The following is a 19,648-nucleotide window of genomic DNA, read 5'->3' as shown; positions in this document are numbered from 1 at the left end:
GCTTCCGGCGCGCCCGCCCCGCCGTCACCATGGAGACGGGCTTCCCTTCCGGCACGGCGAGACGAAGCAGGCTAGAGCGGCACGGTCGCCGTGGAAACGGGCCCTGCCTTTAGGCGGCCGGGGAGAGGCGAGGCGGGGCTAGAGCGGCGCCATGGAGGAGCGGCGGCGGCGGGCGCTGCGGCGGGGCCGGGCGCGGCTGGTGGCGGCGCTGCGGGTGGAGCCGCTCTGGGACCTGCTGCGGGACAGGGGGGTCTTCACCCGCACCATGATCGAGGACATCCAGGTGAGGCCCGGGAACCCGCCGGCCCCGGGTTTCCCTCCGTCGCGGGGATAGGCCCGAGGGAGGCCCCGGGCCTGCTCAGCCCTGCTGGGGGGCGGCCCTGGTGGCCTCTCTGAGGGGCCTGGGGGAGGGTCCCTGTGTCCCGGCCTGAGGGACCGACCCGTGTTCCCTCGCCGCGGTGGCTGGCGCGGGGGGGTGGCCCCGGTGTCCCCTCAGCGACAGGCCCAGGAGCGGCCCTCGGCCCCCGCAGGGACGAGGTGGAAGATCCCCCCTCCTCACCTTGTCCCTTCTTGTCCCCGACCCCCAGCCGGCTCCAGGGTTTCTGCTCGGGTCCCCATCCCGCGCTGGTGCCAGGCTGAAGGAGCCCCCGTGTCCTGCTGACAGGCCCGGGGGTGTCACCCCTTTCTTACCTTGCCCCCCGCTCAGGGGACAGGCTGGGGGGCTGCCTGGTGCTCCCCTAGGGACAGGGGCCCTCCTCCCTCCAGCCCCATGCTGGGCCACGTCTGCCTGTCTCAGTGGGGCCTCATGGCTGGAGGGGGGGTCAGGCTGGGGATCCCCGTGTTTCCCCTTCCTGGGCAGTGGTTGGAAGGGTCGTACCCCTCGGCAGGGGGTGAACACGTTTTGTCCTGGGTGTCCCTGCCCTGCAGAGCGCCGGCAGCCGAGGAGAGCAGGCCCGGCAGCTGCTCATCGACCTGGAGACCCGAGGGAAACAGGCTTTTCCCATCTTCCTCTCGATCCTGCGGGACACGGGGCAGGGAGAGCTGGCAGACCTGCTGCTGGGGGAGGGTGAGCTCCCTCTGGTGCCACCACAGCTGCGGGACCTGCAGCCTGTCCCGCTGGACCTGCCTGGAGAAAAGCACAATGAAAGTGAGTGTTGGGAGGGGGGATGGATGTTTTCTGGGCACACAGCAGCTGGGAGAGGGGGAAATTTGTGGCAGCTCCATCCCTGGAAGTGTTGAAGGGCAGGTTGGATGGGGCTTGGAGCAGCCTGGGCTGGTGGGAGGTGTCCCTGTCCATGCAGGGGGTTGGATCTAGATCATCTTGAAGGTCCCTCCAATCCAAACCAGTCTGGGATCCTGTGATTATGATTCTGGCCATGGATACTAGTCAGTGAAATCCTGATTTTTATTATCCTGGAATGTGGCTTGTGGAGGTGGCTGTAAAGAGCTGCTGGGACCATGTCCTTCTTCCCAGTAGTGGGAGGTGGAAGCTCCAGCTCTGGGGTGTTGGGAGCTTCATTCTCCCTATTTTTGCAGACAACCTCAGTGGTCCCTTGGTGAGAAGTGACTTTGTCCTCAGCATCTGGTGCTCTGCTGAGTCTGTGCAGATCCAGCTGGTGTGGCCATGAGGAGAAACTTTTACTCTGCCAACCTCCAGGAAGGGGCAAAGATACACAGTTTTGTGTCATGCCCTGGGCAGCAGGGTCACTGGGACAGAGTGTGAAATTGGAGTGGGGAGAAGGTGGGATCTGACTTTCCCATGTTGTGACAGGTGGGAACTTCCCTGAACCTTTGTCCATCCCTGTCCAAGCTGAGAGTGACAGGCCTCCCAAGACCCAGGGTAAGCCATGGAGCAGGCTCTTCCAGAGGGATGGAATGTGGGTGGTGGGGTGGGAAGGGGGAATTCACACGTGTCACTGACACATCAGGGGTGACATGAATCCTAGGAGGAAGGTGTATAAAGTCTTGTGGAGTGTGGAGAGTTAAATACCACATCTCTTTCTGTGTTGTAGGTCTGGCTGTTGACAAGAGGAACCAGGATCTGGTCAGTATTGGGTTAGACCAGATGTTTTCCCTACCCAGCAAAAGCAGCTGGTACAGACACCAGGAAAATGATAATCATGGAATCCCAGACTGGTTGGGGTTGGAAGGGACCTTAAAGATCACCCAGATCCAACCCCCTGCATGGGCAGGGACACCTCCCACCAGCCCAGGTTGCTCCAAGCCCCATCCAACCTGCCCTTCAACACTGCCAGGGATGGGGCAGCCACAGCTTCCCTGGGCAACCTGGGCCAGGCTCTCACCACCCTCACAGCAAAGAATTTCCTCCCCATGTCCAACCTCCCCTCTTCCAGTTTCAATCTGTTCCCCCTCATCCCATCACTCCCAAAGTCCCTCCCCAGCTTTCCTGGAGCCCCTTCAGGCACTGGAAGGTTGGGCATGTTGGGAAAGGCACAGGGAAGGGGGAATGTTGTGGATATGTCTGGAGGTGCCCTGTGGTAGCTGCAGCCCATGGGTGGGACGTGGCCTGTTTGGCCACGTAGGTGTGAGGCTGGTGGCCCGTCCTGCGGGTGTTTGGGAAGCCCTTGTAAGAATTCCTGTGGGGCTGAGTTTCTGGAAGGTTTGTCTGCCCATTCTCCTGGTTCCTTGTCTGGGTTCTCATGGGGAGAGCCCAGGAAACCTCCTGGAATCTTCCAGTTGCCACCAACCACTGCAGGTAAAGTCCTCCAGGGAGGAGGTTTGGTGTTCCTCGCCTGCTGCTACCAGCCTGTGTGGAGGACGGGTCCTCCTCCCCCTCCCTACACCTGGGGCAGTGGAAGATCTCTTAGAGAAGAGGGTGTTTAACTGGGCTGTGTCCCTGCCAGGTGTACCAGCTTCGAGCCAACCCCTGTGGCTACTGCCTGATCCTCAACAACGTCACCTTCAGCAGGGCCTCGGGGCTCTCCAGGCGCGACGGCTCCGACCTGGACGCCCAGAAGCTGGAGAAGCGCTTCAAGTCCTTGGGCTTCCACCTCCTGCCTCGGAGGGACCTGACAGCTGAGGTGAGACCAGCCACACCCAGCTGCTGGGAGAGGTGGGAGGTGAACCTCTGGAGGCCGTGGTTGCTCCTCCCCATGGCAGCAGCACGCTGGAAGTGAAGAGGCAATCAGGTTCTTATAAAGGGAGGGGCTTGGGACATGGGCTTGTTGTGAGAGGACAAGGGGTGATGGCTTCAGACTGGGAGAGGGGAGATTGAGGTTGGACATTGGGAAGAAATTCTTCCCTGTGAGGGTGGTGAGACCCTGGCCCAGGTTGCCCAGGGAAGCTGTGGCTGCCCCATCCCTGGCAGTGTTGAAGGGCAGGTTGGATGGGGCTTGGAGCAACCTGGGCTGGTGGGAGGTGTCCCTGCCCATGCAGGGGGGTTGGATCTGGATGGTCTTTAAGGTCCCTTCCAACCCAAACCAGTCTGGGTTTCAATGATTGTTTATGATTTTATCTCCATGCCACAACTGCAGAAGCAGAAAGGCCCTTGCTCATTTTTACCCTTTTACCAGAACTTTGATTCCTGGTGGTGATTTGTAGGGAAAGGGCTGGGGCTGTAGCTCTCTGGTGGCTCTCTGGTGGCTCTCTGGTGGCTCTCTGGTGGGTTGGGTACAGCCAGGGCTGGGATGTGCCAGATGTTTTGCTGTGTGGTAAAGAAGGCAGCCAGGAGAGAAATTAAGGAACAAGCTACAAGAGAAAATGGCCTCAAGTTGCACCAGGGCAGGTTTAGATTAGATATTAGGAGAAACTTCTTCACTGAGAGGGTAATTAAATACTGGAACTGCCCAGGGAGGTGGTTGGATCCCATTCCTGGAGGTGTTTCAAAGCCTTGTAGATGTGGTGCTGAGGGTCATGGGTTAGCACTGAACTTGGTAGAGTTGGGTTAATGGTTGGACTTGATGATCTGAAAGGTCTTTTTCCAATCAGAAGGATTCTGTGACCTGTGTAATTAACACAATCAGTGTTAAATAAGGGCAGGACCACAGAAATAGTCACTCTCTGCTGGTGGCTTTTCCTGGCTGGAGGTGGGGTGGGTGTTACTGTGCAGAGGGAAAGCAGGAAGCAGCAGAGGGATGGCTGGGATCCTTCTGAGCTGTGACAGAGTGACAAGAGCAGGGCCCAGCACTGCTGTGTGACCCAGGTAGATTTGAAAGACTCTGACCCAGAGGTTTTCCACCCAGGAAATGGTTTCAGAGCTGCAGAAGCTGGCACGGCAGGACCACTCCACCTTGGACTGCTGCATCGTGGTCATTCTGTCCCATGGGTGCCAGGTGGGTTCCTCCTGCTGCTCCCTTGGCTCCTTAGCTGGGCTGCCCCTGAGGGAGGGGGCTCATTCTGGGAGGGCAGGGGTCTGTCACAGTCAAAGGTGGTCAGGGTTGGAAGGGACCTCTGAAGATCATCTAGTCCAAGCGCCCCCTGCTAGAACAGGGTCCTGATGGACCTGCTGGCTGTGCCCTCTGCAGAGAGTTGCAGTCTTCAAGGAGGTGGGAGCTGCTCCCATGTGGTCCCATCCAGTGCTGCTATTGGACAAGTCTTCTGAGGAGAGGTAGTGTCAGTGCTTGTGAGAGCTGTAAAACCTCTGTCCAAGTCAGAGGACTCAAAGGATGAAGAGAGGAGAGCCTGGAGAAGAGAAGGCTCCAAGGAGACCTTAGAGCACCTGAAGGGGCTCCAGGAAAGCTCTTTACCAGCGTGTGGAGGGATGGGATGAGGGGGAAGGGATTAAAACTGGGAGAGGGGAGATTTAGGTTGGACATGAGGAGGAAATTCTTCCCTGTGAGGGTGGTGAGAGCCTGGCCCAGGTTGCCCAGGGAAGCTGTGGCTGCCCCATCCCTGGCAGTGTTGAAGGGCAGGTTGGATGGGGCTTGGAGCAGCCTGGGCTGGTGGGAGGTGTCCCTGCCCATGCAGGGGGTTGGATCTAGATGATCTTTAAGGTCCCTTCCAACCCAACCCATTCCATAATTCTATGGTTAGCAGGGAAAGGGTGTGTGTTGTGTGCCTGTTGTCCCAAAGGATGAAGAACCCAGTTGCTGGAAGAGGTGAGACAGGAGTTGGGCAACAGGAAGAGTTGGATTGTTGGGGTTCAGTGTTGGAAATCTCTCCTGGGTGTCCCCTGGCCCAGCGTGTGCATCCGCACAGACACGGCAAAGTCAGATTTGTTCTGGTGACTTCAGGTCACAAAGAGGCAGAAGGGAGAGGACCTGGGCAGAAGAAGGCTTCCTTGGAGCTGGTCTCTCCTGCCACATCACTAGCTCCTGGATTTTCCTCTTGCAGACCAGCCATATTCAGTTTCCTGGAGGCGTTTTCGGAACGGATGGAAAACCCATTCCAATCGAAAAGATTGTGAACTATTTCACTGGGTCCCATTGCCCGAGTTTGAGAGGAAAACCCAAACTCTTCTTCATCCAGGCCTGTGGTGGAGGTGACTCTTTGTTTTAGCTCCCAAAGCAGATCAGCCAGTGGGTCTCAGGAGGCTTTGGAGATGGTTTAGCTTGGGATTTGGTTCTTTTGTTTGTTCATTGCCTGTTTCTCCATCTATCTTCTCTTACTCTTGGCCACATCTTGGAGTGATTTGGGTCTGCTGGAATGGTCCTTCTGCTTGGTAGGGATGTGGGAAAAGGAGAGAATTACCAGCACACCAACTGGCTGCTCCAGGCCTTCAGCCACAAGGTTGGTGGGGAAGCACAGACCAAGGCTCCACCTCCAGCAGCGCAGCTGAAAGGGCCGAAAATCTTGGTCTGGTTTTTATTTGACGTTACTTTTTCCATCTGTTCTTTCTGGAGGGTGTTGAGAGGTGCTGGGGACACGGGAAAGGTGGATTTCAGGGCCTGTTTCTTCCTGCTTTTTTGCAGAACAAAGGGATCGAGGCTTTGTGGTGGACTCTGATCCCCCTGGAGATGAAGCTCCTGGAGGTTCTTCGGAGTCGGACGCGACTCCTTTTCAGCCTCCAGCAGGTAACGTGGACGAGCCTGATGCTGTAGCCAGTTTGCCCACACCCAGTGACATCTTGGTCTCCTACTCAACTTTTCCAGGTGAGACAACCCATGCCAATCCTTTCCTGGGTACAGGGCAATGATCAAAAAACTTGGGAGCTTCACAGCCAAAGGGTGGGGCAGCGAGGGACAGCAGGCTCCTTTGGAGATGTCAGCCTAGGGGTGGCAGTTACGTGGTGAGGTGAGAACCTTCAGCAGTGACATTCTCATCCTTTCTCTGAAGGTTTTGTCTCCTGGAGGGAGGCCTCAAGTGGCTCGTGGTATGTGGAAACTCTGGACAGTGTGCTGGAGCAGTATGCCCCTTCAGAGGACCTGCTGAACATGTTACTGAGGGTATGATCCTGGAGAAATGAGGGGTGTATCTGGAGGAAAACGGGTGGAAAGGGAATTTGCTTCCAAATAAACACCCAAAGGGAAAGAGGGAGTTTGTGGCTCACTCTGAGAAGTACCTGCTGGAAGCAGCAGTGGTATCCATAGAGTTTCTTGAAAGGCCCCTCAAGTCCCCTTTGGTTTTGCTGGGAAAAAGGTCTCCTTTTAGGAGACCTCCCAGCTCTTCCATCCCATGTTCCCTCTCCTGCCTTGCTTCCCACAAGAAGCTGTGCCCTGGAAAAGCTCTTCACTTGCTCTCCCTCTCTTCTCAGGTGGCACATGCTGTCTCTGCCAAGGGCAAGTACAAGCAGATCCCAGGATGTTTCAACTTCCTCCGGAAAAAGTTCTTCTTCAGGTGTAAATGACCCTGGGTTCCCAGGTCCCACCAGGTGGGACAATCACGTCTGGGTGGCACCAGCGCCCATCACGACTCGGCCTTGATGCTCCTGGTGGCCTTTGTCTGTCTTGGTGAGATGTTCTGCCTTGAGAAATGTGATGTGTGAAAGCAAGAGGAGATGGAGGTTGGTGCTGTGTCCCCAGGGAAGGGTTGGGGTGGAGCAGGGATGGTTCAGGAAGCTCCTTTGCTGGCCCAGATCCACTGTGCTCCTGGAAGAAGCACCTTCAGGTTGCCAGGACACACTGTGCTCAACCTCCAGTGACCATGTTGGTGATGTTTGTGTCCTTTAGTGCTGGGATAACCTATTGGTGGAATCCAGTTCTGGCCTTTAAATGGAACAGAAGGATTTTTGCAATTGATTCTTTCTCTTTTTCAATAAAATGCCATGAAAAAAAAGAAGAAGAAAGAAAAGATGATCTTCTTTGTTGGGTTTCCTTGTGTGTTCCTCTGGTGCCTGCCCTTGCCTCCTGAAGGCTTCTCTCAGGTGGGAAGAGCAGGGAAAGTCTTGCTTCAGTCATGTTTTAGCTCCCTGCTGTCCCTGGTAGCATTCCTAACCTTGGGAATGCTCCACCACTGGCTGAGCACCCAGCCTGGAAACAAGGATTTACAGCAGGAAACTGGGAGAATTCCTTGGAATATCAGAGCTGAGTTAAAGCACTTGCCCTGCTCAGCTGCTGTGGTGATGGGTTTGGGTCAGGAATTCTGAGGGCTTGGGACAGGGGGGGCAGGTCAGGGCTGGGGGGGCACTTTGGGGGTGTGGTTGGTTGGAGTGGGACACAGCTTGGAAGTGACATTCTCACTGTTCCTGCTGCAGGTCCTTGCAGTTGTTAAAGGTGACAAGAAACTTGTGTCCTGGTGACACTCAGAGCTCAGTCAAAGGAGGTTGTGTCTAAAAACTTGCAGGTAGGAGTTACCAAACATCAATACTAGTTTTTAACCCAAATGTATTAGGAATTAACAACTTTTTCTTGACAACACAGGGTACCAGGTGTAAGGTTTGGGTGATCAGTTGGGTTGAACCTGCTTGGGTGAGTTTCAAAGAAGCTACAGGTCTCTCTCTAAGCCAGTCAGTGACATTGATCAGGTGCTAAAGCTGCAGGGATGATCCTCAGGACCTGTCACTGTCCTGCTGGCCTTGAGGTGCTCCCCTGTCATCTGCACAGGCCCTGACACCTCGGGCCACTCCCTCTCTCAAGGAGATGACCTTCTGTCAGGAGACATCTTGTTTTAACTGCACCAGTGTCACCTGCCTCTAACCCTTCATCTCTTGGGAGGGGCGTGTCACTGCCATGGGTGACACTGAGGCAGGTGACAGAGCTAATCAAGCTGGGATTCAGGTGCTCCTGGTGGCCTCCCCAGGCCTGGTGCTGATGTGGCTCCATGGTCTGGTGCTGGAGTCCCTGCTGGGGCTGGTGGCAGCTTCACCCTCTGTCATGTCCCCTGTTGAGCTCGAGGTGTCTCCATCCATCACTGTCCATCTCTGCTCATCATCCTCCAGCAGCCACCACAGAACAACCAGGGTGGGCTGCTCTGCAACTCCAAGGCAGCCTCTTCACCTCTCCCTCCCATCATCATGGCCACCCCTTTCCCTGATAAACCCCACATCTCCCCCCATCACCCCCATCCCAGGGACCTGCAGCCACTGAACCCCCCTCAGGGATGGTGGAAGATCCATGGTGAGACATTTGGGTTCTGGGCTGCAGTGCAGGTGCTGGGGCTGGCAACCCTGTGCAGTTCCTGAGCACCCCAGCTCCAACCAGGCTCTCTCAAGCCCCCCAGGACCAAGCAACCCCCTCTCAAGCCCCCCCAGTTAACCAAACTGGTTGTCCTTAAGAAGCCTCAAGTACCAGCACGATCCCTTGAGACATCCCAGAACCAGCCAAGTCCACCTAAAGAAGCATCCTGAGACCTACCCAGGTTCAACCAGCTTCCTTAACAGCCCCCCAGGGACCAGCCAGGACCACCCCCCCAAGCTGAACCCCAGCCAAACCTCCAGCCCCCTGGTGCCACAGACCTGGCTCCCACCTCTCCCTTCCCACAAGTGGGGGCACATGGGGGGGGGGGATGGTTCCACCTCCACCTCCCTGGGACCCCAACCACTCCCACACCACAACTTGAGCTTCTTTCCCAAGCACAAGGGCTGAACATCCCCAGACACAGCCCCAGGCATTTCCTCCCCACAATTCTGCCCCCAGATCCCCCCCAAATAACCAGCAGGACACAGAGACCAGCTCAGCACTTCAGCCTTTATCACCCTCAGGACGTGTTGCCGTCTCCTCAGTTCTCGCTCATTTTCTGCCAAGAAGAAGACACGGTGGGGCTTGGGAGGGGGACACAAGGGGACAACATGGCCAGCCCCTCCACGGGAAGGGAAAGGAGTGGGTTCTCACCTCGTTGATCCAGTCGATGTAGGCAGACACCCGGGTGAAGACGGTTGGTTTCTTGGCCATGTTGCAGCTCCAGCCGGAGCCGAAGCTGACGATGCCGTTGACCTCCCAGAGCCCCTCCCGCTGGCAGTTCAGGGGGCCACCCGAGTCCCCCTGCCCAGACACACCAAATCAATTCCCCCTGCCCAGCTCAACACCTGCTCCTGGCCACCCCACTGCCCTGCCCCCCACCAGCCTGGCTCCAGCTCCTATTCCTCCTGCCCTTCCCTCAGCCCCGCACTGCCCACCCCTGCCAAAGCTGGGAGCAAATCCAGGGGAAGCCACAGAGATGATGGGAGGGCTGGAGCAGCTCTGCTCTGGAGCCAGGCTGGGAGAGTTGGGGTGTTCAGCCTGGAGAAGAGAAGGCTCCAGGGAGACCTTAGAGCAGCTTCCAGTGCCTGAAGGGGCTCCAGGAAAGCTGGGGAGGGGCTTGGGACAAGGGCAGGGGGATGAGGGGGAATGGATTGAAACTGGGAGAGGGGAGGCTTAGGTTGGACATGAGGAGGAAGGTCTTGGCTGTGAGGGTGGTGAGACCCTGGCCCAGGTTGCCCAGGGAAGCTGTGGCTGCCCCATCCCTGGCAGTGTTGAAGGGCAGGTTGGATGGGGCTTGGAGCAACCTGGGCTGGTGGGAGGTGTCCCTGCTCATGCAGGGGGTTGGATCTAGGTGATCTTTAAGGACCCTTCCAAGCCAAACCACTCCACGATTCTGTGAGTCTAACCCACCCCTCCCCAGCCCCTGCCCCAGCACTCACGTTGCAGCCGGAGCGGACGCCGTCGCCCCCAGCACACACCATGGTGGCCCTCACCAGGCTGCCCCACCAGTCGCGCTGGGTGCAGGTCTCATGGTCCACCACGGGCAGCAGAGCCTGCTGCAGGACGTCGGGCAGGGGCCCGTTGGCTGCAAAGACAGACACACCTCACTCCCCGTGCCCACAGCAACCCCCCCACCCCGGGGACTCCCCTGGGGAGCTCCTGCTCACTCTTGAGGCGTCCCCAGCCGGTGACGTAGCAGGGATAGTCGTTCTCCAGGATCAGCCCCGCGGGGGGCAGGCAGGCGGCCTGGATGGTCTCAGTCTCTTCCACCTCCTCCTCCAGCTTGATCAGGGCGATGTCGTTGCTGTGGGGAGAGTGGAGCCATGGGAGTGGGGGATTGGAGCCACGGGGATGGGGGACTTCCAAGCCATGGGACAAGGTTCCTCCAAGTCATGGGGACAGGGGTCCTCCAAGACATGGGAGTGGGGGACTTGGAGCCATGGGGATGGGGGTCCTCCAAGCCATGGGGATAGGGGACTTGGAGCCATGGGGATGGGGGTCCTCCAAGCCATGGGGATGGGGGACTTGGAGCCATGGGGATGGGGGACTTCCAAGCCATGGGGATGGGGGTCCTACGAGCCATGGGAGTGGGGGACTTGGAGCCATGGGGACAGGGTTCCTCCAAGCCATGGGACAGGGGTCTTCCAAGACATGGGAATGGGGGACTTCCAAGCCATGGGGATGGAGGACTTGGAGCCACAGGGATGGGGCATATCCAAGCCATGGGAATGGGGGTCCTACAAGCCATGGGAGTGGGGGACTTGAAACCATGGGGACAGGGTTCCTCCAAGCCATGGGACAGGGGTCCTCCAAGACATGGGAATGGGAGACTTGGAGCCGTGGGGATAGGGGTCCTTCGAGCCATGGGGATGGGGGACATCCAAGCCATGGGGCTGGGGGACTTGGAGCCATGGTCCTTCAAGCCATGGGGATGGGGGACTTCAAGTCATGGGGATGGGGGACCTCCAAGCCATGGGGCTGGGGGACTTGGAGCCATGGGGACTTCAAGTCATGGGGATGGGGGACCTCCAAGCCATGGGGACAGGAGTCCTCCAAGCCATGGGCATGGGGGACTTGGAGCTATGGGGATGGGGGATCTCAAGCTGTGGGCAGTGAGAACCACGGGTCATGGGAATGGGGGACCTCCAGCCTTTGGGACTGAGGATCCCATCCCAAGTCATGGGGATGGGAGACCTTGGTCTGTGAGGACAGGTGATCCCAAGTCGTGGGGACAGGGGACCTCGAGCCATGGGCTCTGAGGATCCCGAGCTGTGGGGATGGGAGACCTCAAGCTGTGAGGACAGAGAACCTTGAGCCGTGGGGATGGAGGATCCCAGAGACCCTGAGCCATGGGGAGGGGGGGGACGCCCACCTGGATCTACGGGGACGGAGGACCCAGAGCCATGATGCCCTCCTGCCCACCCCTGCCACCTTCCCACCCCTTACATGACCAGCAGGGAGTTCCACTTCTCATGCACGATGGTCTTCTCCACGCCCACGGCCAGCGAGCCGGGCTCGTCCTCCACCGACAGGTCCTGCTTGCCCAGCATCACGCGGTACGTCCTGCCAGAGCTGCCGGGGTGGGGGGGGGGGAAGAGCAGGGATATCAGCCCCCAGGAACTCCTTCTCCCCCCACCTCCCCACCCCAGACCCCCCAGCACCCACCTGATGCAGTGGGCAGCTGTCAGCACCCACTGGGGGGCAATGAGGGTCCCCCCGCAGGTGTGGCGCCATTCCCCGGAGCGGCTGTACTGCAGGGAGATCTGCCCGGGGTGGGGGGGGACACACACAGTGTCACAGCAGGGGTGTTCCCTGCCCCCCTCCCTGTCCCACCCCCCAGCCCCTCATTACCTGCCACGGCCAGCTGTGGGGCTTGGCATCTTCACCACCCACCACCCGGGTGTCCAACTGTGGTGGCACGGCCGGCTGGCCGCATCCGTAGGCTGTGGGACACCAGGCAAAGGGACATCAGCCACTTGCCAGTGCCTGGGGACACTGCAGGAGCTGGGGTCCCCTCCTGTCCCCCCCCCAGTCCCCTCCCCTCAACCCACCGTAGCCCAGCAGCAGGGCAAGACACACAGCTCCCAGCATGGTTGGCAGTCTCGGGGTGCTGTGGTGAGGCTGTCACCCCCTTCTTATAGCACCCATCGCCATCAGGGGGACCTTGGTGGCACCTCTTCTGCCACCAGCACCTGGTGATCGTCCCACGCTGGGGGGTCTGGGGTGGGGGGGGAAACCTCACCCATCCTGCCTGGGAACGGTCACATCTGCCCCTCAGGTGTTGGCACCGTGATGTGACACGGTGGGGACACTGCGGGGCAGGAAGGGTCCCTCTTGGGGGACAGGAAGGGTCCTTCTTGAGGCAGCTGGTGGGCAGCTCCTCTACATAGGATGCTCAGCAGCCCCACTGCACCTCAACCTCCAGCGCTGGGCCCCCCAGGATGTGCCCCCTCCCCAGACCCCCACCCCCACAGGGCCAAGGTCCCCTTATCTCAAGTTCCAAGTGGCCAAGTCCCGGCCAAAACCCTTCAGGTGACCAGGGGCCAGAGGTGCCAGCCCCTTGGCAGGTGCCAGCAGGATGACAAACACCTCTGATAAGCTGGGGAGGGAGTTTGGACAAGGGCAGGGAGGGATGGGATGAGGGGGATGGATTAAAACTGGGAGAGGGGAGATGGAGGTTGGACATGAGGAGGAAATTCTTGGCTGTGAGGGTGGTGAGACCCTGGCCCAGGTTGCCCAGGGAAGCTGTGGCTGCCCCATCCCTGGCAGTGTTGAAGGGCAGGTTGGATGGGGCTTGGAGCAGCCTGGGCTGGTGGGAGGTGTCCCTGCCTATGGCAGAGGGGTTGGATCTAGATGATCTTTAAGGTCCCTTCCAAGCCCTGTGATAACACACCTGGACCCAGCCCTGTCACCTCCCATGCTGCTGTCCCAGCTGCAGCTCCTCCCTCTTCCCCACCACCTACCTGGAAAATTCCAGCTCCAGCAGCCACATCCAGCTACCCCCAGCCAGACCCTGACCCCCAGCAGGCTCCCTCCCCCCCACCCAAGCCCCTTCCCCACCTCAGCCCCCCCCAGGCACCCAGCACCCTTACGAAAGATAATATTTATTTGGGATCCAAATTAAAAAAACCAAACGAACCACCAAAACCAAACCACAATCCCTGGGAACCACAAGGGGGGGGGTGGGACACGGTGTTGGGGGGCAGGACAGAGACACCTCTTACAGCACCCACAGCCACGGGAGCCTCCACCCACTGCCAAACCATGGAATGACTTGGGGAGCCTGTCCCTGCCTCTTGGACCAAAATAGATGCAGGTAAGGGGGGGCTGGGGGGGTTGTACCCCCTGCACACACACAGACACACACACAGACACACACACAGGTTTTTTTGGCATGAGCCTCGAGGTGTGAATCAGCCACAGGTGGCAGCACCCACAGGCACCACGGCCACCCTGACCCCCACCCGGGCCACCCCCTGCCCTGCAACCCTGGCAGCGACGTGGGGACAGTCATCCTGGGGAACAGTCATCCTGGGGAACAGTCATCCTGGGGAACAGCTGTCCCGGGGCGGGGGACAGTCATCCAGGCATGGCCCCCTTGGTGGCAACAACCCCCGGGGCAGCCGTGGGCAGGGGTCAGGGCGCTGCTGCCCCTCGGGGAAGGGTGGGGAGATGCTGGGGGGGGGGCACGAATAACACCTACAGACAGCAGAGCAGGGGGGGGAGCTGGGGCTGACCAGGCTGTGCCCGGAGCCCTCTCCTCTTCGGGGAGCCCCGGGCAGTGCTCCCACACCACCCGGCACACACAGCATTCCCGGTATTCCCGGCCCCCGGGCACCACGTTCCAGTCCTGCCCAGCCCGGTCACTGCTTGAAGGTGGATTGCAGCTCCTTGAAGGCTGCCTTCCTCTGCTTCAGCTCCTCAGCCTGCTTCTTCTTCTCCTCCTGCTCTGCCTTGATCTCCTCCTCAAAGCGGCTGGATTCGTGGATGGCCTGAGCCTGCGGGTGGTGGCACGGCTGGCTGGGCCCCCCGAGACCTCCACCAAGCCCTGCTGCCCACTCCAACACCTCCACCTCCTGCCCACCCCAACATCTCCACCTCCTGCCCACCCCATCTCCACCTTCTGCCCACCCCAACATCTCTTCCCCACCACAACATCTCTTCCCCACCCCACCACCTCCTGCCCACCCCATCTCCACCTCCTGCCCACCCCAACATCTCTTCCCCACCCCAACATCTCCTCCCCACCCCAACATCTCCTCCCCACCCCATCTCCACCTCCTGCCCACCCCACCACCTCCTGCCCACCCCATCTCCACCTCCTGCCCACCCCAACATCTCTTCCCCACCCCAACATCTCCTGCCCACCCCATCTCCACCTCCTGCCCACCCCAACATCTCCTGCCCACCCCATCTCCACCTCCTGCCCACCCCAACATCTCTTCCCCACCCCAACATCTCTTCCCCACCCCAACATCTCCTGCCCACCCCATCTCCACCTCCTGCCCACCCCAACATCTCCTGCCCACCCCATCTCCACCTCCTGCCCACCCCATCTCCACCTCCTGCCCACCCCATCTCCACCTCCTGCCCACCCCATCTCCACCTCCTGCCCACCCCAACATCTCTTCCCCAACCCAACATCTCTTGCCCACCCCAACATCTCCTGCCCACCCCATCTCCACCTCCTGCCCACCCATCGTCCCCACCAAGCCACCCTCCTTGCATCACTGTCCTGCGTTGGGACCTCTCCTGTCCTAGCACTTGGCTCACCTTGGCCTCAAAGAAGTTCTTGGCACCTTTCACCCCCTCCGTGGAGACATCAATCTCGGAGAGCCGGGCCAGGGCGTGCAGCCCACTGTCCTCCTGCAGCTCACCTGCTGCTGCCTTCCGGAAAATCAGCAGGAACTGTGAGGACAGACATTGGCATCAGCTCCTCTGGGACCTCAAAGCCACCATGGCTCCCTCCCGACCTTCTTAACTCCAGCCCAGGGTGACACAGCAGGACCGTGCTGCTGCCATCACCCCCTGCTGCCACCAAGGACCCACCTATCTCCTCACCTCCCGAAAGCTGAGCTTGCTGTCCAGGTCTTCATCCACTTCCTTGATCATGTTCTTCAGGCCCAGGTGTGTCTGTGGTGCCCCCAGCTTCTCCATCATCAGCTTCAGCTCCATCAGGTCAATGAAACCATCCTTTCCTGCGTCGTACCTGAGGGATGGAGGGATAATCCTGTCACATCCTCGTGGGGCACAGAGGGCACGGACCCCCACACCAGCCCCTCTGTGAGCCCCCCACCCTGTGCCCACGCAGGCTGGTGGAGGGAGGAGGGAATGACAAGGATCATCACCAACCATCTCGGGCCACTTGCCAGACCACGGGAAGCTGCTGGTGAACCACTAACAGCCCCCAGAGCATCATCCTGGATCACTTCTGCTTCCTACAGCACTTGGCAGCAGAAGCCCCAGGAGCTGCCAACCCTGCTGCTGGCTCCCTGTGCCAGGAGCCTGGGCACACGCTGCCCTCGGCTGCTACACGGGACCAAGGTGCAGAGCCCACCAGGTGCTGCTCCCTCCAGCACCTCTTGGCCACAACCATCTTTCTCTTGGCAGAGCCAGCACCTCATCCAGCTCCCAGGGCTTTGGCAACCACACAGGTGCTCCTAGTAGCCCTCACCCATTTGACCGTGGTGATCAAGAGCCCACCTGGTGCAGCCACCTCCCCCCGTGTCACCCCAAGGTGACAGATCCCACCTGTCCAGAGCCCCTCGGTGTCCAAGCTCCAGCCCTGGCCAGACACCTGGGCTTGGCCAAGAGATGTGGGCACATCCCTGGTGAGACCCTGGCCCAGGTTGCCCAGGGAAGCTGTGGCTGCCCCATCCCTGGCAGTGTTGAAGGGCAGGTTGGATGGGGCTTGGAGCAGCCTGGGCTGGTGGGAGGTGTCCCTGCCCGTGCAGGGGGTTGGATCTAGATGATCTTTAAGGTCCCTTCCACCCAAACCCATCTATGATCCCTGCATGGTTCCCTGCTCCCACCTCACCCTTCCCAGCCATGGCTGTGGGAGCAAGAAGCAGCCTCTGTGACATGTCCCGGAGCAGAGCAGATGTAGGTGAGACCCAGTGCAACCCCCCAGACCCAGCTGCAACCCCCCAGATCCAGCTGCAACCCCCCAGACCCAGTGCAACCCCCCAGACCCAGCTGCAACCCCCCAGACCCAGTGCAACCCCCCCAGACCCAGTGCAACCCCCCCAGACCCAGTTTGCATCTCTTCCCTGGCCTGCCTGAGCGGCTGCAGCCCTGCAGAGCCCCACGCTCCCCAGCACTGTGCTGCAGGTCCATGACTCACTGGTTCCTCTCTCTGCTGTGGTCTGCTCTGCCTGTGTCACAAGAGGTGCCTTCCTGCTCTTCTGTGCTGCTGGGGGCCCCAAAGCAGGGCTGGCCCCCAAACCCCAAGGCAGGGCTGGCCCTGCTCCCCCCTGCCTGCTGCTGCACCAGGAGCAGGGGCTGGAGGAGCAGACCCCACCACACTTTCTGCCTCCAAGACCCACCCTGGAGCATCACTCCAAGGGTTTCTCAGTGAGGTGGCACGTTTCCTAGCACGTCCCTGCAACCTCATCCTGTGTGAGCCACCCCCCAGCTCCCCTCTGACGGCCAGGGACGCTGCCCTCCCTCTGCTCCCAAAAGGCAACATCCTCCAGAGCAAAACCCCTTCCCCCCCTTGCTTTCCCCTCTGCAGACGTGTTGTCACATCACGAGGACATCAGCAGTGGCAGGGCTTGGTGTGACAGCACCCAACCCTCGGGAGACCCCCCCCCAACAGCTCCCAGCCCCCCAGGGCTGCCCAGCAGCCCCATCACTGCTCCTTTTGCTGCAGCTCCAGACACTGCAGGTGGCACAGCCAACCCATCTGCTTCACCCACCACGGCCACCCCCCTGCCACCACCATCCCTGGAGCACCCCTGGGTGCCCATCATGATCCTCCAGCTGCAGTTCTTCCCCTGGGGACCCCAAGAATAGCCCCCCCCCCCCCCCCGCTGCAGCTCCCTTCTACTGCAGTCCAGGAGGATGGAGCGACAGTCCTTGGGGAACACACACGGAACAGTGGGGGGCTCCTGGCACTGCCGGGGGTACCAGGAGGGAATACCTGCACCACAAACAGCCCCCCTCAACCTGCACTTCAGGGCTTGCTGCCTCCATCCCCTTCTATTTGAGCCATACCCAAGAGGGACCACACAGCCCCGTGACGCAGATGATTCCCCTCCGGAGCTGGCTGTGCCCAGGGACCATCCCGGCCCCCCGGCCGTGCCGAGGGGCCACCCCGGCCCCCCAGCCCTGCCTTTGCCACCTCCAGCCCTTCCTGCACAAAACGCCCAGCCCGCAGCGGGCTCTGCGGGGACGCTCCGGGCCATCCCACTCGCCCCCCGGCTACTCACGCGCATCCTGGCGTGACCACGGTCGGAATCATCCTGATTTCTGTCTCCCCCTGGAAATTTCCAGGGCTCGGGGCTCGCTGCCAGCCTTCTTCCCCCCCCCATCTCATCCCCAGGGCCGGGGGCTGAACTCCCAGAGTCACGCTCCACCGCCTGTGGTGGCACGCAGGGTGGCCAGGGATGCTGGGGACACGCAGGGTGGCCAGGGATGCTGGGGACACGCAGGGTGGCCAGGGATGCTGGGGACACGCAGCGTGGCCAGGGATGCTGGGGACACGCTGCCTGCCCACGCTGGCAGAGGAGCGGGGGTCCCTGGGTGCTGCGGCAGGGGGAACGCAGGGGTCCCTTGCGGTACCTTCCACCCCCCCCCCCCCTTCCCCGGCCTCCGCACAAGGTGCCGCGGTCCTTCCTTCCCAGGGGAGGGGGGACACGGGGTCCCTTCCGCAAGGGTTTGGGGGTGCGGAAGGAGCAGGGGGAAGGGGTCCTTGGCATCCCTCCTGCGAGGTGCTGGGGAGACGGGGGGTGGGGAGTCCCTGGGATCCCTCCTGCAAGGGGCAGGGGAGACGTCCCAGCCATCCCTCCTGGAAAGAGCTGGGGGTGGAGAGAGGGAAAACCTCCTGCAAGGAGGTCCTGGGGGTCTTTCCTGCAAGAAGCCGGGGGTCCTGAGGGTCCCAACTGCAAGGAGCTGGGGGTCCCTCCTGGAAGAAGCCGGGGGTCCCTCCTGCAAGGAGCCGGGGGTCCCTCCTGGAAGAAGCCGGGGGTCCCTCCTGCCAACCCGGGGGCACAGGGACCGGAGCGGACCCCAGCAACAGCGGCGATGCCGGCGGGTTCCCCCAGCCGGGCCCCGACGATCCCCCCCAGGTTTCCCCCCCATCCCCAAACCCCTCTCCCCTCCGTCACTCACTGTCGGAAGAGCCTTTCCATATCGCGGAGCTGTCGGCGAGAAAACTCGCGGAACTCCCCGGCGGGGCTAAAGACGCGGCGACCACCTCCGGGAGAACCTTCCAGCCCAGCCCGGACCCCCGCCGGGCTGCCCGGTGCCGGTCCCGGCTCAGCCCCCCGGCCCCGCCGCCCCGCCAGCTCCTCCGCAGCCGCCATGGCGCCCGGATGGCCGCTCCGCCCCGCTCCGCTCCGCCCCGCAGCCGCGGGAGCCGGGGGGTGGGCGGCACGAAGCCCCCCGACCGGGCTGGCCCTGCCCCGGGACCGCCCGGAGCCGCCCCCGATGTGCCCACCCGCCCCAGCCCCGAGGGGGCTGCGGGGCACGGGGTGTGTGTGGGGGGGTTTGGTGCCACCCCAGAGACGCCCCCCGTGTGCCCACCCACCCCCCGAGGGGGCTGCGGGGCACGGGGGGGGTTTGGTGCCACCCCAGAGCCGCCCCCCATGTGCCCACCCACTCCCCGAGGGGGCTGCGGGGCACGGGGTGTGTGTGGGGGGGTTTGGTGCCACCCCAGAGCCACCCCCCATGTGCCCACCCACCCCCCGAGGGGGCTGCAGGGCACCGGGTGTGGGGGGGGGGGGTTTGGTGCCACCCCAGAGCCGTCCCCCATGTGCCCACCCGCCCCAGCCCCGAGGGGGCTGCAGGGCACGGGGGGGTTCTGGTGCCACCCCAGAGCCGCCCCCCGTGTGCCCACCCACCCCCCGAGGGGGCTGCGGGGCAAGGTGGGGGTTTGGTGCGACCCCAGAGCTGCCCCCCATGTGCCCACCCACCCCCCGAGGGGGCTGCGGGGCACGGGGGGGGTTTGGTGCCACCCCAGAGCCGCCCCCCATGCGCCCACCCACCCCCCCCAGGGGGCTGCGGGGCACAGGGGGGGGGGTTCTGGTGCAGCCCCCCCCCCCATCAGCCCCTCCCCGAGGTCAGCGGCTGGTGGGATCTCTCCCCGCCCCCCCCTCCCGGGATGCAGGTGTTATTCCTGAGGAGGAAGGGATGGGAAGGGGATTCTGGATCAACCCCCGGACACCTGCACTGCCCTTCCAGCTCCATCCAGCAGCTACCGGGGCTTGGGTGGGGGTGGATGAACATCACATCGAGTCCCAGCCTGGTTGGGGTGGAAGGGACCTTAAGGATCATCTAGATCCAACCCCCCTGCATGGGCAGGGACACGTCCCACCAGCCCAGGTTGCTCCAAGCCCCATCCAACCTGCCCTTCAACACTGCCAGGGATGGGGCAGCCTCAACATTCCACAGACCAGCCTGGGATCACCAGG

General features: G+C 61.3%; 3 protein-coding genes across 7 annotated transcripts; 1 reads left to right on the top strand and 2 right to left on the bottom strand.

Annotated features, from left to right (window-relative positions):
- The first annotated feature begins 137 nt into the window (after positions 1-137).
- Positions 138-7,176, top strand: CASP9 (caspase 9). Of its 3 annotated transcripts, XM_051637117.1 has the most exons (10): positions 138-283; positions 928-1,147; positions 1,772-1,840; positions 2,013-2,044; positions 2,865-3,041; positions 4,203-4,292; positions 5,293-5,440; positions 5,871-6,050; positions 6,235-6,344; positions 6,653-7,176. In XM_051637117.1, exons 1-10 carry the CDS (start codon positions 152-154, stop codon positions 6,743-6,745), a joined length of 1,251 nt encoding a protein of 416 aa, XP_051493077.1. In that variant the 5' UTR covers positions 138-151; the 3' UTR covers positions 6,746-7,176. The 3 variants fall into 3 exon arrangements, with proteins under 3 accessions (XP_051493077.1, XP_051493078.1, XP_051493079.1); XM_051637118.1 differs by lacking the exon at positions 2,865-3,041; XM_051637119.1 differs by lacking the exons at positions 138-283; positions 928-1,147; positions 1,772-1,840; positions 2,013-2,044 and adding an exon at positions 2,331-2,716.
- Positions 7,177-9,014: 1,838 nt separating this feature from the next.
- Positions 9,015-12,435, bottom strand: LOC127392780 (chymotrypsin-C-like). Its single transcript, XM_051637126.1, has 8 exons — positions 12,068-12,435; positions 11,868-11,959; positions 11,682-11,779; positions 11,463-11,588; positions 10,184-10,320; positions 9,956-10,101; positions 9,168-9,317; positions 9,015-9,072 (listed from the first exon to the last, which is right to left on the bottom strand). Exons 1-8 carry the CDS (start codon positions 12,105-12,107, stop codon positions 9,055-9,057), a joined length of 807 nt encoding a protein of 268 aa, XP_051493086.1. The 5' UTR covers positions 12,108-12,435; the 3' UTR covers positions 9,015-9,054.
- Positions 12,436-13,104: 669 nt separating this feature from the next.
- Positions 13,105-18,552, bottom strand: EFHD2 (EF-hand domain family member D2). 3 transcript variants are annotated; one of them, XM_051637132.1, is made up of 4 exons: positions 18,348-18,552; positions 15,078-15,225; positions 14,790-14,924; positions 13,105-14,014 (listed from the first exon to the last, which is right to left on the bottom strand). In XM_051637132.1, the coding sequence occupies exons 1-4, from the start codon at positions 18,539-18,541 to the stop codon at positions 13,880-13,882; spliced, it is 612 nt and encodes a 203-aa protein (XP_051493092.1). In that variant the 5' UTR covers positions 18,542-18,552; the 3' UTR covers positions 13,105-13,879. The 3 variants fall into 3 exon arrangements, with proteins under 3 accessions (XP_051493092.1, XP_051493093.1, XP_051493091.1); XM_051637133.1 differs by lacking the exon at positions 18,348-18,552 and adding an exon at positions 17,447-17,493; XM_051637131.1 differs by lacking the exon at positions 18,348-18,552 and adding an exon at positions 16,360-16,615.
- Positions 18,553-19,648: the final 1,096 nt, after the last annotated feature.

This window comes from Apus apus, chromosome 20 (genome assembly GCF_020740795.1).
Source record: "Apus apus isolate bApuApu2 chromosome 20, bApuApu2.pri.cur, whole genome shotgun sequence".
Classification (NCBI taxonomy): domain Eukaryota; kingdom Metazoa; phylum Chordata; class Aves; order Apodiformes; family Apodidae; genus Apus; species Apus apus.
Note: the sequence above shows the minus strand (reverse complement) of the source record. Positions and strands in the feature narration are given on the sequence as shown.

Coding starts and splice junctions, on each gene's coding strand:
- CASP9 (XM_051637117.1), top strand. CDS start 152: ATGGAGGAGCGGCGGCGGCGGGCGCTGCGGCGGGGCCGGGCGCGGCTG. Junction 2,045..2,864: donor ACAAGAGGAACCAGGATCTG/GTCAGTATTGGG, acceptor TGTCCCTGCCAG/GTGTACCAGCTTCGAGCCAA. Junction 6,345..6,652: donor TGCTGAACATGTTACTGAGG/GTATGATCCTGG, acceptor CTCTCTTCTCAG/GTGGCACATGCTGTCTCTGC.
- EFHD2 (XM_051637131.1), bottom strand. CDS start 16,571: ATGCTCCAGGGTGGGTCTTGGAGGCAGAAAGTGTGGTGGGGTCTGCTC. Junction 15,226..16,359: donor CACAGCAGAGAGAGGAACCA/GTGAGTCATGGA, acceptor TCCATCCCTCAG/GTACGACGCAGGAAAGGATG. Junction 14,015..14,789: donor AGAACTTCTTTGAGGCCAAG/GTGAGCCAAGTG, acceptor CACCACCCGCAG/GCTCAGGCCATCCACGAATC.
- LOC127392780 (XM_051637126.1), bottom strand. CDS start 12,107: ATGCTGGGAGCTGTGTGTCTTGCCCTGCTGCTGGGCTACG. Junction 11,780..11,867: donor CCCACAGCTGGCCGTGGCAG/GTAATGAGGGGC, acceptor CACCCCGGGCAG/ATCTCCCTGCAGTACAGCCG. Junction 10,321..11,462: donor TGGAACTCCCTGCTGGTCAT/GTAAGGGGTGGG, acceptor CTCTCCCCACAG/CAACGACATCGCCCTGATCA.